A 17,072-nucleotide genomic window follows, 5' to 3' on the forward strand; every position below is an offset into this window, starting at 1 on the left:
AAGCGTTAAACAATAGAGGACAAGATGTTGTGCCGGTAATAACATCTGCAAATGATTACACAATTTGGTATTCTCGGATGATAGCGATAAACCATAAGCCACGTGATGATGAACGACCAACACGTTTCCATCGCCCAAGAGTAAGATTTACCCAAATTGGCCTGGGCCCGGTTGTTTGAAAGCCGATTGACGTAATCCAGGATTAGCGTAAACGTTTGTTTGCTGTTTTCAACTTTTTGGTTAGAGTTTCTTTTGCTTATTTTTGTTTTTCAAGATCGACACCTACTAATATAAATTTTATCTGAATATCAGCGTCGAACAGCATTTGGAAGTAGAGAAATAAACTTCTTGGTTAATTTTTAATCTGGGATTAGCGTTAATCGGCTTTTGAACAACCGGGCCCTGCTGTCTATTTTTAAGCAAAGTTTTTTGGAAAAATAAACAATAGACCAAATCGGCTAACTCAATGTTTTCCCAATTCAAACTCTTTGGGACTAAAACGTTTGTTCCACGTATTTCTATATCATTTAAATGTGAATGCTACATTAAAATGCAAATACAATACGCAAAGAATCTTAACCCCGGGTGATTTGAATTGGGTACACCATTGAATTAGCCGATTTGGTTTATTGTTTATTTTCCCGAAAAACTTGTTTAAAAGAAGACACTTTCCTGATACCGGACGCTTACCCTTGGGTAATGCAGTCTTGCTAAAACTTGATGACGGAAGATTGTCCGGGTGAAAGCGGAAATTCTAAAAACGACTCTCGTTGGTGACACTGACTGACGCCTCGACAACCTGAGAGGAAGTCATTCTCAGGGTCAAGTGATTTGAGGTCTTTGACCCGATTGGTCAATAGAAACGTGATGTTATTTGTCTGTCTGTTCAGCCATGATGTTTTTGGCTAGGAAGACTGTGATCGGTGCGTCTCTATCCGAGCTCTACTGAAAGCTCTGTCGTTGTTTGACTGTTCAGTTGGTTTCGAGAGAGAGTCGTTTTTATGGTGCCATTATGTTGATTTAGCAAAAGAACGGGAACCTCTGTTGACGACGGCGCCCGCGGAATAGTCTGGACTGTACTCTAATCTGAAACTAGTAGTTGGCAACTGTTCAGTTATGCAACACACCGTTTGTATCAAGGGGCGCGGTCCAATTGGTGGTCCCCGATAGCGGTTTATCTTTTGCCCCTCCTCAACGAGGGGCTGCCGAACTTGGGATTGTAATGTGCAGTATATAAATCCACCACCATTAAACAAACAAGTAAATAAATTAGTAAATAAATAGATGGGAACATGATTCTGATAAAATCTAACCAAATCAGCTTAATCATTTTTGTTGTTGTGATGAAGCAAATAGAAAATTATAAGTAAATTACTTTTGAATGTAAGACAGAAAGTAGGTGGCTAACCTTTCCAAAAGCCATGGCTCTTTCGTTCCTGCGAGAGCGTAGAGCATGCGGGATTTTTCAGTGGGATCTATTGTGTTTTCGTACTTAGTCCACAAATATTCCCATTCCTCCACGCCGCCAAACTTGACAGCAGTGTGGTATACAATACTTCGAATATGGGGAGAGATCACGAGGCTGTGGAAAGATTGAAATTTGCAAAAGATCCATTAGAAAACCAAATGGTTGCTTTGCTCTTCACCCTCAACCGTTGGTACATAAGAAGTTAGAAGCTTTTCATCGACTTTTTTTAATGTTGTAATTTGTACTAATTAGCTGTGAGGAAATTAAGTTGATTGATTGATTGCAAACTTTGTAATTCGGTGTCAAACTCATTTGGACTTAACTTAACGATAGATACGATCCTGCTAAATAAAGCGGTTTTTAATGGAGTGTCTTTCGCAAGTCAGTTATGGTGTTAACAATTTGCTACACTTAGTAACTTTCCCTCTCTTCTCTTGACCAATGAGAATCGAGTCCAAAACCAATCGCGAATTTGCACTCTTCTATTTGTTCGCTCTTACTTTGAATTTTGATTTGTTCATATCGCTGTTTGCTCTTGTTGTGATTGGGTAGAGTAGTTAACTTAATGATACATTCAATTAAAAACCAGTTTAATTAAGGCCAAATGGTATTGGCAGATGCGATACAAAATCAAAGAAATGAGAAAAGGTAAACTCTTCTCTCCAAGAGGAACAGCAAAATAAAGCTGATGTTAGCGCTGACATCCAAAAGTCCTCTGCACTTTACTTTTAAATCACGATTTTCTTTCGTTTCGTGTTAGAAATCACAAAGATGAGAAGCCCCCTTAAGAACAAGTACTGAGACTGGGCAAGATGTGAATCCTGAATTACCGCCAGGGACGAAAGCCCTCTGGATACAAATAGTAAGTCGTCTTTCCATCTTTTTCCCTGTCATTTTTGTTTAATGTAAAATAATGTTGTTGTAAGACGTTGGGCGAGATATTGTAAAAGTTAGAGTCTATGTTTCTGTTGAGGCCGCAAACTGGCTTTACAGCTCATGCCCAGGCCCAAAACGTGTCAGTCCAGGGCCATTTTGACCCTTAATGAACTTGACATTTTACGTTAATTGCAGTTCACATACTACTGTGTTATACTTACATACAAGCTCTTGCTAGAAAGAAAAGAAAGCATCAAACAATACCTCTGGTTCTTCATCCACATTCTAAAGCCGGTCAAACTGTAGTTGACTGCGTGCGCATCTCCATGACTGGCAAGGGTTGACAGCACGTTATTTCGCAAATACCTGCAATGAATTAATGGCCGGAGTAATAAGTGGCATCAACTTTTGAACGGGCTATGTCCCAGCAAGTCACCTCATTGTGTGTAGTTTTACCAATTATTCTCCCCTACTCGCTATGCAACTCAGCGTAAGTTAACCCTGAAATTACTTTGAAACAAAACAAATCAGAGCTTCGGAACACAAAAAGTCTGTCGAGCATTCATAATTTCAGTTACAAACAACAGAGATAAACTTTCAAAAACTGGTAGGCTGTACTTCCAATCCATTGTAATCTTTTTTCTTCATGCCTATCCCTTCGTCCCTTTGCATTTGCTGTTTTAGTCAACCATTCATTCCTTATTTTAAGTAGTGATTTTTACGTTTTGCTTGATTTGGTTACCAGTCGCTGGATTTGGCCAAATTTCGTGACACAATTTATTAGTGTCACGCAACAAAGAAACTGCATAAGACCACTACGTGCCTTCCACCCAAACCACCCGTCCCTTTGGCGTGAATTACATGAAGTAACCTCGTCTTTACATGCACGATGCAAGGTACTGAATATTTCCAAAACACTCAAAGTAATCACTGAAAGGGTGCCTTTTTTTAAATCAATGCTGAGACCTAAATCCTATAGATCCTCGGTAAACACCAAGATGATGTTTTTTTTATGAAGTTCATATGCAGGATTTTGCTTTTGCGCACGTCAGGCTCATAAGGGTTGGAAAGGCTCATTTTCAAGCCTTTAAAATTGTTTTTTTTCATAAATTGGCATTATAGCCATATTTCGCAGGGACATCTGCCGACTGAAAAAGACTTGTTATATTGTGGAGTAATAGATTAGAGCAAAGTGCATGAGTTAACATCAAGAGGAATTCTCCGCGATCACAGAATAGAGTAGAAACCCCGCCCAACAGTGCTTAACTTTACTGACAATAACAATCACATGGCTAATTACCATAAGCGCTGCAATGACAATGAAACTCCATTTGTAACGTGGTTTGCCACAGGCATTCCACGTAAATTGATCGGGTAATTGCAAGTATCGTATCATTACATCTAGCTAAAAATTAAAGGATTAATTTCTCACATCTTCAAGATATCTCCTTCGCTTTCCCATCCAACATATTTTTCGAGCGGTTTCACTTTCTTTACGATGTATTTCTGTTGACCGAAAAAGAAACAATTTTTCCTTTAAGGTGACTCAAACCATTTTCAACACTTTCAAGAGACTTTGTTATTACTGAGAAGGATTGACACTACAACACTTTATCACGTAACAGCAATGTTATGGTACCATGTGAAACATCAATTAATGCTAATTGTAAACAAGATGCAGTCATTTTTGTGACGTAAAAAGTTACCATGGCAACAGGAAAGCCTTGCAAAAACACCCTATATTTTGGCTTTAGTTGCTCATATCTGAAAAACGAACTACATGACCCCATTTTTTAATTGCACAAAGGTGATCAGTAGGCCAAGATGAAACGCTCTGCAAAGTTTCAGAGCTACCTTAAATTTTCAATTATTTAAGATGCATGCCTCTGAATCCGCTCCACAGAATTTTTTAAACTTTGCAGAAAGTTTCAATCTGGTGTGCTGATTACATTTCACAAATAAAAAAGTGGGGATTACCAAGTTTGTTTTTGAGATATGAGCAGGTGAAGCCGAAAAATATGGGGTGTTTTTGCAGGGCTTTCCTGTTGCCACGGTAACTTTTTACGTCACAAAAATGGCCGAATCTTTTTCAACAATAATTGGCTTGGAAATTTCTCACCACCTTCACAACCAATCAGATATGAAAGCGTGTTTTCCCGCGCTTGGAACCGGGTGCAGTAATTTCCTTTGCTTTTTGATTGGCTAATTTGACTGTCAGGGTCTGCTGTGATTGGGCAAATAAACAATTTTGTTTTTTTTTTCTTTTAAGCACTGAATAATCCGAGTATTGTTCTATTCAACAGAAAACGTGATAAAAGTAGTGATTCTTAAGGGTTTTCCCTTCAGCCTTAAAGAGAACTTCTACTCCGACCAATGTATAAGTTTAAACCTAACAAAATGTAAAAAAATGTTGATGCTTTGTTCATAGTGGAAGTGCGCTTAGCTATCAAGCTAGTTCACAGGCACCCCACTTTAAATAATTTGAAAGAAACAACTCAAACTTAACAGAAACATGATTAAGAACCCCAACTGGCAGGAGGCAACTAGTTGGCTATTTACAAAGCGTGGTAGAGTTGAATCCGGGACAACCGGAAACAAATCCAAACCAGAGCATAGAACGGGATTTGAACCCGAGGCAACAGCATGCAAACCTAACGCCCTAACCACTGCACCACGACACCTCCTGTGGCCATTACATTAACTTCTGCAATTGCAAAATAATGTTTGTAATCAAATTTGCTCGACAATTTTCTCCAAAAAGGATCGAAAAGAAAAGAATTTTAGAATCCGGGCGCCGCCATCTTGAATTTCGCGGGCGCCGCCATCTTGAATAATCGTGACGTTTCTCGAGGCTCTGGGGAATCCTTATATTTATTCCCCAGAGCCTCGAGATGATGTCTTTTTAATATATCGAAATTGGTCTATTGTTTTCACACAGAGTTTTTGTTATAAAACATGAAACAATAGGGGAACTGACGACACGTCGCAATTATTCAAGATGGCGGAGAAAGCAAAAAAAGCGTTTTTAAAATTCATTTATTTTAGATGCAAACGCTGTTATTGGATTTTAATTGTAAACATTTTGTTCTGTGGTTCAAAGTTATTGCCTTGCTTTCGTGGAGGTTTCCTTTAAAACGATACCGATTGTTTTAAGAATCCAAATAGGTCTCTTAAGTTAACCACTGTATTAGAATGAGGATTATTTCAATCTATAATCAATGGACTCACTCTGTAGTTCCCGAATGAAGGCCGCATGCTCAGCATAGAACCAATGAAACCCAAATGACTGAGGGCAGAGGACCATGGGATATATTCCCTCTCTTTGTCCAAGTAGTCGGTCAGGCCGAGTGCAGTGGACATGCCTAGTTGACCAGCCCTGTGTTAACATACACAAAATATATCGTACTTGAGAGGCTTACCGCATTTCGGCTCACAACGGTATTTTTGCAACCTCGTTTCCACTCTCGGCGGTGAAAAGCCCTGGGAACGAGGTTGGGGTTTTTGCACCAGCGATCATGTCTCGCTATACGGCTTACCTTGCCAAATTGAACGCGTCGTCAATCAGCCCGCTTCTATCCACGGATGCGAAAACCTAACAATGGTATGCACAGACGTTAATGAACAAACCGACTTCCCTTTGCGTACTTGCAGGTCGCTATAGATTATTTTCACGTGAAGTCAAAACGGCCATGTTAGTGTTCCTAAACAATGGAACGGCGGTCATGATGGTGTTCCTAACCAATCCTCCGGGAATTGAGCTCCATTATCATGCAAACGCCTTCTTTTGTTTCGGTAGAAAAACAAGGTCAAGTGATCAAGTGAGTCAAAACACTGTATACAGTTGAAAAAGGAGGAGCTCAAACAATTGTCTTACCTTGTGGTTGGTTTTAAGTTGCTTTATCAATCTGTCCCAGTTCTTCTTCTCATAGTTTACTCGGTAAAATCCCGTCTGACCAACATTTGCCTTGATCCAACGATACTTTCTCCTTCCAACCGGAATTTGAACTGTTATTAAGAAATTCATAGAGAATTCATGAGGGTGAAACACAACAGGAACGAAATATTCACGTCACATATTATGGGATGGCACAGTGGTGAGAGCACTCGTTCTCCACTCTGCACCGAGAGGCTTTTATCCGGGTGCTCCGGTTTTCCCCTCTCCTCAAAAACTGAAATTTGATTTGATTTGCGTTGATTTGTTAATTTCCCCAATAAGTGCTCCAGCGCTATAGAAGATTAGACACAAAGGTTCCTTCCTTTCCCCTTAAATCCTTTCCTTGTAAATCCCGATAAAGCTCAATCGCAACTCTTGATAGTTTTCTACACCTAAATTTCGGACACCGTATTCCATACACCACAATTAGGACAAAATGATCTTTACTGGAAATTGTCCACTTGCACTCCCCTGTCCCCCGTTCAATGTTGGAAACGGAAAAAAGTAAGTCGATAAAAAAGAAACACCATTGTTAGGGGGGTTGTCCAAGATACCTAAAAAGGTGGAAGTGTCTGTATTAAGCTGCATTTTACAAATTCTTTTCAAGATGCGGAAACCAGTAGAGATATCTGAATAGGATCGTCTGTGGCTCGCCAGTACGAATACCCCCGCATACAGATTTTTCATTCATACGACATCACATGAAAAAACAATAATCGTAAATCGAAACAAGTCTCAAGCTAAATACAGTACTCCATTAATTTGGGTTGACTGCAAATCAAATAAAAGTAAAGCATAAAGAAAGAAATGTTTTCGGAGCCAAGCACATTTCAAGCTAATCGAATCTTCGACTCATTACTTGAAAGACAAGCGCTCTTACTTCCGCGCCAACCCTGTCTCTCCAGACAGCCTAACGCTGTCTCAAAATCTTTCATTTGTAGTATATTTTTATAAAAAGCTTGCCCTTCAATCCTGTCACCATTCTTCTCTTTTTCTTGTGAACACAACAAGTTTTCCCCTGTTGCTAAGAAACCCCTTTTAATACTACATCGCTTCCCTGTACACGCTTTCTCACCCTGATCATTTGTCATCCATATGGTGTGCGCCTTGTGAGGTTTGCGCGAGGTGACAAATGTCAGCGGCACTTGCCATTTGTAACTGTTGAAAGATGGAACGAAATGATTGCTTCAGAGACCGAAGTTAATCAAAGCGCAGCTGCGTTTGTTATGATGACGTAATAATCCATAGCGAATTGCTTTGTCAAATTTAATCCCGCCGTTGTTTCTTCAAGTGAACGAGAGACTCGTGTCTACGTATAGGAAAGATATCTGTTTACAAACATTGTTTTTGTTATTTTATAAATGCGCGAACCACAGGAAGAAAAGACCCTTTGTTTCAACAACCAATGAGGCTCTGGTTGGCACATTGATAACAACAGGTGACGTCAATGATATCTTCCCCATACGTGAGAAAATTAGTCGCCTAGCGTGAAGTAATTAATCTACCAGACACAGACAACATAACTTTAATCAATAGGCAACTTTCACGATGGCGTCATTTGACTACAACTACCAGAATTCAGTTTGTTTTTCTTTTCTTATTTAAATTTTGTATTCCCAGTGGGGTAAAAATAACAATACCTCTAATTAGCATGAGAAAAGGAAAACCTGAAGGATTCTGGTACTTGTAGTCAAATGGTATCATCATGCAAATGTCCTATACAGAACCTCTCCGATACTAACTACTTAGTAACCGAGAGTGTGGTCGTTAGAGCAAAATCTCAAACTGAGGCCTTGCCGTATGTCACTCGGTCAATTCAGCTAGGCCGAGGTTTGAGATTTTCCTGTAACGACCGAACGGTCAAGGTTATTAAGTTGTTTATTATATGACTAACAGAACGGTTCAAAAGAAGAAAAGCTAATTTGAATAATCCATACTCGGCCCATGGGCATTACGGGAGAATGATGCCCAGCGCTTAGCTGCTCTTAGCCAATCACAGCGCACGTTATATCGGCCAGAAACACCAGCCATGTTATAATTAAGAAATAGAAAACATGTACCGTGTTTCTATCGAGTTATAGAAACACGAGTGAAAATTTGGGAGAATGAGAAATGCTGTGGGAACACGAGCCGTAGGCGCACATGTTTTCTATTTCTTTTAGAAAACAACGCGACGAGAAAAAGGAAAACAACTTGTTAACTCTAATTATCAAAATGTAAATTATCTTTGCTCGCTTTACATACGGAATTCTAATTAGGCGTAACACAAGTGGTTGGGATTCATCGAAGGGGGTGACGACCTAATAACAGTTACTACATGTCTGTAATTTCTTGCCTTCAATTATTATTAATGCCTTCTTTAAATCCTATCAAATTTTAAGGTTGTCGTAGTAGTTAACCAAGGCTAGCAGTCTCTTTCTCTCGAAAATAGACCAATTCGGGTAACTCATTGTTGTACCCAATTCAAATCTCTAGGGGTTAAGATGCTTTGTGTATTGCATTTGCATGATAATGTAGCATTCACATTTAAATGATATGGTAATACTTGGAACAAAACGTTTTATTCCCAAAAGATTTGAATTGGGTACAACACTGAGTTAGCCGAATTGGTCTATCTGCCGAGAACACAAAACAAGCGAACGAGGTGATATGCGATCGGCGAGGCCGCAAGCCACGATTTTATATTAGCGCGGACTCGCAACTTTCGCGTTCTCGGCGGATTTTCGAGCAAAAGATAAAGACTGCTCGCAGTTTAAGGTTATCGCCAATAGCTAATAATTTGAGCTAACTAACAATTTGGGCAACTCGACTTGCAACATGCGATCACATATATGGTAATAGGTTAGTCGAATGTTTTATGTAATGCCTGACGGGATGGCCGTTTACCTGGCATTAAGACGAGTTGGTGATGTTATTGCGATTCGCGCAGTCCCCATCTTCGTCCCAAGGCCTTCACACGCCATATAACGTCGAGCTTTGGGACCGGTTGTAATTTAGCGACAATTGACGTCACAATTCAAGATAGGAAAGTTCAGCCTAGTAATCTGGGACTCGGCTTTGCTCTCGCTTCTGTTCTAACATACCCTTTGGATTCGTCGTCGTATTTCCTTGATCCTTGCTTGACGTCTCTCAAGAATCGTTTCTGGCTGGCTACCAGTCTCCTTGAACCGTCTCTGGCTTGTACATTGCTGTCTTCTATGTAAACAACTGGGTAGCCTTTCTGCTTTATCCAGGTGTCCATAATGGCTTTGACATCGAGATCTTTGCATACCTGGTTGAGGAGGGCGAAAACGTATTCTCAGGCTAATGGTTGCAAACTGCCAGAGACAATTCACTATTTAGAGGGTGGGAAGTATAAATATGGGGAGGGCCATTTATTTTTATGTAGGGAAAAAAAGTGTCAGATAAATTTATAATATAAAGGATCATGAAAATTTTAGCACTGCTTCTCCCTACCAAAGGACAAACTGCATGGGGCATTAATAAGTTGGTAGGGGAAATAAGAAATTTTACCTCACGCGCTGGCGTTTTATAAACTTAATTTCTTTCAATTCTATACTGAGTCCTCTTATCCTTTTCATTGGTGTTGCAATACCGTGTGACGATCTATGCATTGCGTTGGATCAACCCAAACAGTGATAAGCATAAACACACCACTGTTCGGACAGTTTAAATAGCGTTCAAGAAGGCATTCTATTCAAAATGGAACTATGGTCTGCCAAACCTAGCATGATCAGCGCTCAAACTAGAAAGCAGGCGAAGACACCTGTTTCGGGCTTGTTGGCCCTCGCCAGTGCACCGTAGCTAAAACACAACGAGCCTCAGTAATAGTAGTGTGTTTATGCTTATCACTGTTTCGGTGTTGATTCAACGCAATGCATAGATGGTTACACGGCATTGCAGTGTTTAGGGTTAAATGTTTATTATCAGATTTTCAGTTGACCATTAGTTCGGTTCAGATCGCGTCCAACTGATTAGGTGGTTTGCACGACTCTACGCCATGGCCGCTATGTTGATTGACACAAACTATAGATCTCTCATTGGCTTGTTTTGGGCGTCATCCAGCATTTGAAGATTCACCATTTTATCTGTTTCCCTAGCAACTACCTGTGGTAACTATTCAAGTTGCTCTCAAACGACCCATCGTAGCCCGCTCCAAGAGAGGCTGCTCACAATAAGAGCTTGACTTACCTGACTCAAAGCTTTCCATAAATCATCCGCTTCTGCATTCCCGTATTTGTGATTATTCAGATAAAGCTGAAAGGTAGGAGCAAGATGACAGGTGAGAATAAATCCAATCTTTCCACGTTTCTTTTTAAGGTCTCAGAAACCATATACTACTGTACGTTTAATTGTACTATGTATTGGTCTGACCAACACTGTAATTCAGTCCTTGACTGCGAGAGTGTTAAATAAACGAATTTATTTATATATATATATATATTTATTTATTTACCTCCAAGCCCTTTTGGAACTTTTTGTCCCCAATGAAGCTTCGCAGCATACGAATAACTGAGGAACCCTGTAGAAAGGTGAAAATAATATTAATAGGCCTTCTCAGGATAATATTACTTATTTAATAGCTCGTGCTTTGAACTTTTCCACTTTACTTACTCTCCGAAATCGTCCCAAATATATTATCTTGTTTCTAGAACCTTTTCTATTGAAACCTACTTTGTAATCGCTTTGAAAGACGGGAAAAGTGGTCAAACTTTGATCAATGACAAAGCAATGGAAAGGAATGGGTTCGATACCGCGTTGACGTCACAAATTACTTTGGATCGCTGTTTTCAAAGAATTATCACAATGCAAAGCAGTATGTGACATCAACCCGGTGTTAAGCCCATTCCCCTTCCTTGCAGGGTCGTAGATCAAATTACGACCAGTTTTTCCACTTTTTAAGAGCCTCAGAAATAGTGCCTTTGAAGGGGACAGATTTCAGCGAACCAAAGACTTATTATTAGGACGGTTTCAATATTTTACAGAACTGACCGGCCAGATCGGGCATTTGGAAGGATTGACACTACTACGCCTTCAAATTAACATATTTCGAGGATGACATACTCTCGTCCAGAAGTATGCGAGGGATTATCATGCAAGTGTTCCTTCAACCTGCTGCACATGATTTTCTTTGCAAACTGACGGGTCTGGCCCACCAGTTCTAACAAAAGGAAAGCGCCCTTAGTGTGGGACAAGGGCAGGGGATTGTTGAGGGGAAAGGGGTACCCCACCTTGGGATATTCTGCCTTACGACCCTCAGAGATGGAATATGCAAAATCGTTGATTCTGATATTTGGTGAGGGGTGAAAACTGCGGGAAGAACATGGAAAAAAACCTGAGGCGTTTTATCGTGACCAGCACAAAATCGAACAAAAGCAACAGCCAGGATGCAAATTTTGTCCGCATCGCTGGGAGGCGATTGCTCTAGCCACTATACTACCATCTGACACATACAACAGGGGGTGGTTTCACTCTTAAGCATGCTGCTTTCACGTTATGCCGATCATCAGTGAGCTTTCGCCCGGAACAACTATAGATCGTTTTCACTCACGTGACCAGCAGCCATACTGGATTACTAAAACAAAGGAAAGTATTTGCATAAAATTGGAGTTCCATTCCCGGAAGATTAGTTTGGTACACCATCATGGCAACCATTCCTTTGTTTCGGAACACCAACATGGCCGCCATGACGTCATTTGCAAATGCTCTGTAGCTTCTTGATATGAAGTGTTATCATATGACCCGTACGGCCCCGCGCGCGCTTTCATTGCAAAACTATTGAGAAAATCCCCGTATGAGGGCCGTACGCGATGGCGCGAGCAGGGCCGGAAAAAGCCGTCCGGCCTTGCTAGGATCGCGTACGGCCCTCATACGGGGATTTTCTCAATAGTTTTGCAATGAAAGCGCTCGCGAGAGATGCGATCTAAAACAACTTTTCGGTCAAAATGAGGGACGTAAGTGAACATTCCGAATTTTGTTACCCGAAAAAAAAAAAACAGGAAAAGCGCGGTGGTCATATGATAAAATGCTTATTGACTGAGTTAGGTCGGGCCGGACGGGAAAATATTTGGCCCTCGGTCATGGCGCTCGGTCCGTACGCCATGACCTCGGGCCAAATATTTTCCCGTCCGGCCCTCCCACTCAGTCAATAAGTACATAGTCTCCAAACTGCCCAAGTCCATCGTAACGCGCGATACACACACCTGGCTGAATTAATCAACCCATTATTTTCTACTTTACCTTGTCGTAAGAGATGCTGTCGAAAATTTCAGTGATTTGAGAGGGGTTATGGACCGGGACAGAGATCGGATGAGTATTCTCCATACTATCAGAAGATAGAGCCGTCTGCAGTGTGTGTGCTACAAATTGTTCAAGCTGCAATGTCAGAAGAGCATTAAAGATAAGAAAATATATTTCAAGTAAGAACAAGAAATCGTTTAGAGCTCACCAAAAGCTGTTTTCACATTATTAAAGGCAAGCATAACCACAAGCAAGATGCACAGACGCGATAACTTGTTGTTATTAACTACTTAATAACCGACAGTGAGGTCGCCACAGCAAAATCTCAAACTGAGGCCTTGCCGTATTGACCGAGCGATAGCGAGGTCAATGACAGCTAGACCGAGGTTTGAGATATTGTTGTAACGACCGAACGGTCGAAGTTAATTAACTTTTTTATTATATGGCTGACAGAACGGTTCTAAGGAAGGAAAAAAACTAATTTGCATAATTCATAATCGGCCTGTGGGCATTACGGTAGAATAATGCCCTGGCGCTTAGCTGCTCTTAGCCAATCAGAGCGCGCGTTATATCGGTCAGACACAGTAGCCATATCATAAAAGCACTTAATGACTAGCCTGAGTTTTGTTTTCCCGAGACCCTCCCTCAATGACATTTTTCAACGTTTTCACGGTATTTTCGGTGGCCTTTTCAGTAGAGATTTAGAACTGCAGACACGAAGAAGCTGTGGAATTTCTTCTTCGGGTCTTGTTTGAAAGCTTTTAGCTGCAGGGAAGTTATTTTTTTCTTGACGCGCTTTCAAGGTGCACAACCTGATCACGTGCGAGTCGAAACTTGAAGTTGTTGATGTTTGTTTGACTCCCTAGGGAGTTAGTGAATAAAGTTAGTGAGTTTTGACTCATGGCACGTTATACGTTCTCCTCCAATCAGGAAATGCATTTGAGTTGGGAGGTGTAACAAATTCTTTAGACCTCATCAAAATAATTTATTATTTAGGGGGCTGCACAGTTTTACCACGAAGACTACTTTGTAGTGGTCTAGTCAAACCAACGTAAGGGTTTGCTGTTTGTTCATTTGTCATGCATTACCATTTTATGTGGAAACTTTAAAGGCAATTAAAGCAAAACATTGTTAGGGCTACATCTGGCCTCGTTAGTAAAATAAAACGATTTCGACCACGCATGCCCTAGGAATCTTTCAAAATCTCCTTTTATGAAAGCATACTTACAACTCTCCAGTCTTTTCTGAAGTGGTCAGTTCCGATGTATTCCACATAGTTTGCAAAGCCTTCATTTAGCCACAAATCATTCCACCACTTCATGGTCACCAGATTCCCAAACCATTGATGCGCAAGCTCGTGAGAGACCACGATGGCTACATCCTGCTTGTCAGCGGCAGTAGAGGAGGCCGAGTCACTAAGCAAGTACGTTTCCCTGAATGTGAGTATTCCCCAGTTTTCCATGGCGCCAGCAGCAAAGTCAGGTACGGCAACTAGATCTGTTAATAACAAAACACTCGTTTTAAAGCGAGTTTTAATCGCGTGTCGTAAAACCGAAACCAAATTAATTACTTTAGCCAATCAAAAAGGACGGAGACCGTGATCCAGTAAACGAACCAGGGTTGGTCGTATTGCTATCCTAAGCGCTTAGCTTAGCTTGTACTTTACGCTTCCTTCTTCACCCACCCCTCCCTCCTATCCAAGAAGTAACAGAAGAAGTAAGTATAACTGCGTGGAATTGAGTTGCATTACGCGAATCTCAGTGGAAACGTGAAGAGAAGTTGAAGTGTGAATCCGAAAGTATATTTCTTTTTATTGACCCTTTAGTTACAGTTTGCGTTCAAATACAACAAAATCACTTTTTACTTAATCAGTTTTGCCGCAGCAGTAGGTAACCAATTACATTGGTTACATTGTTCTGCAGAATGCAGCCCACAATGCAATGCACAAGTAATAGACCCACAATCACACTTAAATTGATTAACCGTACTCATGTCGAAAATCTGTTTTGGTAGATATAGATAAACCCAGGAAAAGCTTGCCTTATAGCTTATGACCATGCAAAATAATTACTTTATCACCTTACCTATTTTGGGAAGTGGATATGGAATATTGAAGAACTTTTCATAATAATTCAAAACATTTTCGGCTACGCTCAGGGCAAGGTCTGTGCTGTTAATGGCATCTTTTCTTGACCAAACTCGAATCTAAATAAAAACGTAAACTTACTGATACAGTAGCACAAAAAGTTTCAGTGAGAATACTGTCATCTTTATCGATCAGTTGTAAACTGCTGCCTAAACTACTGATGCAAATGACAATGTGTTTTATATTTTCTGACAATAACCTGAAAAGAATGTCCAACGGAAAAGAAATTACACGATTATCAGACAAGCTGTGTGTGTAAAATGTCACGATATGTCCACTAGCCCTTTCTCTTCAACTTGAATTGTATCCTTGAGTTGAGCAATTTACGCTTCCTTTGATCACGGTTCTCAAAAATGTATTAGTTATTTCCAAATAAGTTTTTTTCTAGTCGAGTTGGACTTACTCCTGTCTACGCTGGAAAGATTGGTTATTAGTACACCGCGCATGCATCCGTACATACCCTATTTCCCCTGTGGGTGTGGGACTCCTTGTAGGCAAAATCACACACGATGAAGGCCAGAAGATACGTGCTCATCTTTACACTTTCCTTAAAATGGCTTTCTACGAATCCATCACTGCGGGTCACAGTCTTAGCAACAGGCATGTTGGAGAGAGCTTTGTAATCTGGCTGGTGTACCAGTGTCACAATGAACTGGGCTTTGAATTCTGGTTCGTCAAAACAAGGAAAAGCAGCTCGGGCGTCTGTGGCTTCGAATTGTGTTGTTGCCATGTGCCTTGTTCAAAGGAAATTTTATTACAATTTCAAACATTTTTTTCATTCATTCAATCATTCAGCAGCAGCTCAAATACATGAAATATAAGTTCATAAATATATCTTCCATGGGAAGAGAACTTTATATCCCCTGACGTCAGCCAAATCTTTGGCTTGCAACTATTTTTGGGTTGGGCTACAAAAGTAATATGATTCGGAAATTCAACGATTCTTATTGGTCTCTCATCATGGTTGAAAAGTTGTGTTTTAGAAATTCACGAGGTTACTATAAAGTTAGGTATCAAATTACTTGTAATTAAGACAAAAATGAATGTCTTGTATGCCTTACTTCATTTTTCCGTTCTTTGTCTTGTATGAGCTCTTGTAAAATCCCGCCATTGTATTCGATAGATGGCCATTGAAATCAAACTTTACCGTATATTTCTCTCCTTTCTTCAGTTCGTCTCTCATCTCCACTAAGTACTGCTCAAGTTTCTTGCTCTGCGCGACTTGCAATACTGGCAAATGATTTCCGTGCGAATCCTGTACTCCGTAACTCGTGATATTTAATTTCTTGACGTGAAGAAGGATATTCCTTGTTGCTTTTTTGCAAACAATGTCAATCTTCACTCCTCCGTGAAAATCGAAAGTGGTCAAATTTGGATGAAGGTAAACTTGGTACCTCTCTGGTGAAATGTTCTTGGGAAGAAGAATTTCTTTGTGCGGGAAATTCTTTTCATTGTTATTTTCTGAGCGGGCGAAGCGATCTCCGGTGATATATTTCATGGCCCGACGATAGAATTCAATCTCGCTGTCGGACGCGTGAAAGAAAGCAGTAAAAACAAAAAGGACTATAGCTCCAAGGGCGATGGATAAGGTCAAGAATATGGCGCAAATTTTTCCGCTACACAATCTGTTCCCATGATAGGTTACTCGTGATTTCGAGTAAGAAGATGGACGTTCGTCTTCATCTTCCATTGGGGCCGCTCGGTATCTTCGATCTCGCATTATAGTTGGACGTTTAAACAGAGATTAACTTACGGCCGTTTGTTTTATCAACCAAGGACTAATTGTAAAAGTCTAATCGTTTTCTGCAAATAAAAAAGGGAGATTGAATTTATTCCAAACTGTCATTGTAGTCATAAGATCATGCGGTTATTTTGAAATCTATAGGAAATATTTACAACGATTGTCAAACATACCTTGTTACGCCACTAATATTACAAGTAATAAATGAGGACATGGTTACGGTTAGAGGTCAAATGTATGTCAGTTCTAATATTAACAGGGTATATGGGGTCTTACCTCTGTTAACCACAGGTTCCAGGGAATCTCAATCCAAGCTTACGGAATTTTGGTCTTTTAAGCGTTTTGTTTGGAATAAGATTTGCGTTTTCCACGGTTTAAGTGACATAAAACAGTAAAGAAAGAAAGGGGCAGGTTCCGGCGGGTGGCCAAAGTATTTGCACATTCGCGATGAGAGCTGCGATCATCTGGCAAAAATATTTAGGGCAGAGTCTCCGTCCTCAACTGAGAGCCATTTTTGTGCCAAATTTTATTTCACGTGTTTGCCCGATTCTCTGATTCATCGTCACAAATAAATGTGGTGAAAAGCTGACGCTAACTTTTATGTACCAAAAAAAAATCTTCAGGGATGTAAATGTTGGATACACCAGGTGCTGAGTACATAGACGCA

The 17,072-nt window shown here is 40.4% G+C and overlaps 1 protein-coding gene across 2 annotated transcripts in view; it reads right to left on the reverse strand.

Moving 5' to 3' along the window:
• The window catches only part of LOC138045228 (endoplasmic reticulum aminopeptidase 1-like), a 20,342-nt gene extending 3,554 nt beyond the window's left edge, over positions 1 to 16,788 (reverse strand). The window contains exons 1-16 of one of the 2 annotated variants that reach the window (XM_068891650.1): positions 16,682 to 16,788; positions 15,726 to 16,467; positions 15,125 to 15,398; positions 14,603 to 14,723; positions 13,747 to 14,015; positions 12,519 to 12,653; positions 10,735 to 10,800; positions 10,470 to 10,535; positions 9,362 to 9,549; positions 7,354 to 7,436; positions 6,219 to 6,349; positions 5,881 to 5,936; positions 5,573 to 5,720; positions 3,777 to 3,850; positions 2,609 to 2,710; positions 1,409 to 1,582 (exon numbers count right to left, since the gene is read on the reverse strand). In XM_068891650.1, coding sequence (XP_068747751.1) covers positions 1,409 to 1,582; positions 2,609 to 2,710; positions 3,777 to 3,850; positions 5,573 to 5,720; positions 5,881 to 5,936; positions 6,219 to 6,349; positions 7,354 to 7,436; positions 9,362 to 9,549; positions 10,470 to 10,535; positions 10,735 to 10,800; positions 12,519 to 12,653; positions 13,747 to 14,015; positions 14,603 to 14,723; positions 15,125 to 15,398; positions 15,726 to 16,384 — 2,546 coding nt within the window. In that variant the 5' untranslated portion in view covers positions 16,385 to 16,467; positions 16,682 to 16,788. Of the gene's footprint in view, positions 1 to 1,408; positions 1,583 to 2,608; positions 2,711 to 3,776; positions 3,851 to 5,572; positions 5,721 to 5,880; positions 5,937 to 6,218; positions 6,350 to 7,353; positions 7,437 to 9,361; positions 9,550 to 10,469; positions 10,536 to 10,734; positions 10,801 to 12,518; positions 12,654 to 13,746; positions 14,016 to 14,602; positions 14,724 to 15,124; positions 15,399 to 15,725; positions 16,522 to 16,681 lie in introns of those variants that run through there. The other variant, XM_068891651.1, reaches the window with a different exon arrangement.
• Positions 16,789 to 17,072: the final 284 nt, after the last annotated feature.

Source organism: Montipora capricornis, chromosome 4, assembly GCF_036669925.1.
Source record: "Montipora capricornis isolate CH-2021 chromosome 4, ASM3666992v2, whole genome shotgun sequence".
In the NCBI taxonomy this organism is placed as follows: domain Eukaryota; kingdom Metazoa; phylum Cnidaria; class Anthozoa; order Scleractinia; family Acroporidae; genus Montipora; species Montipora capricornis.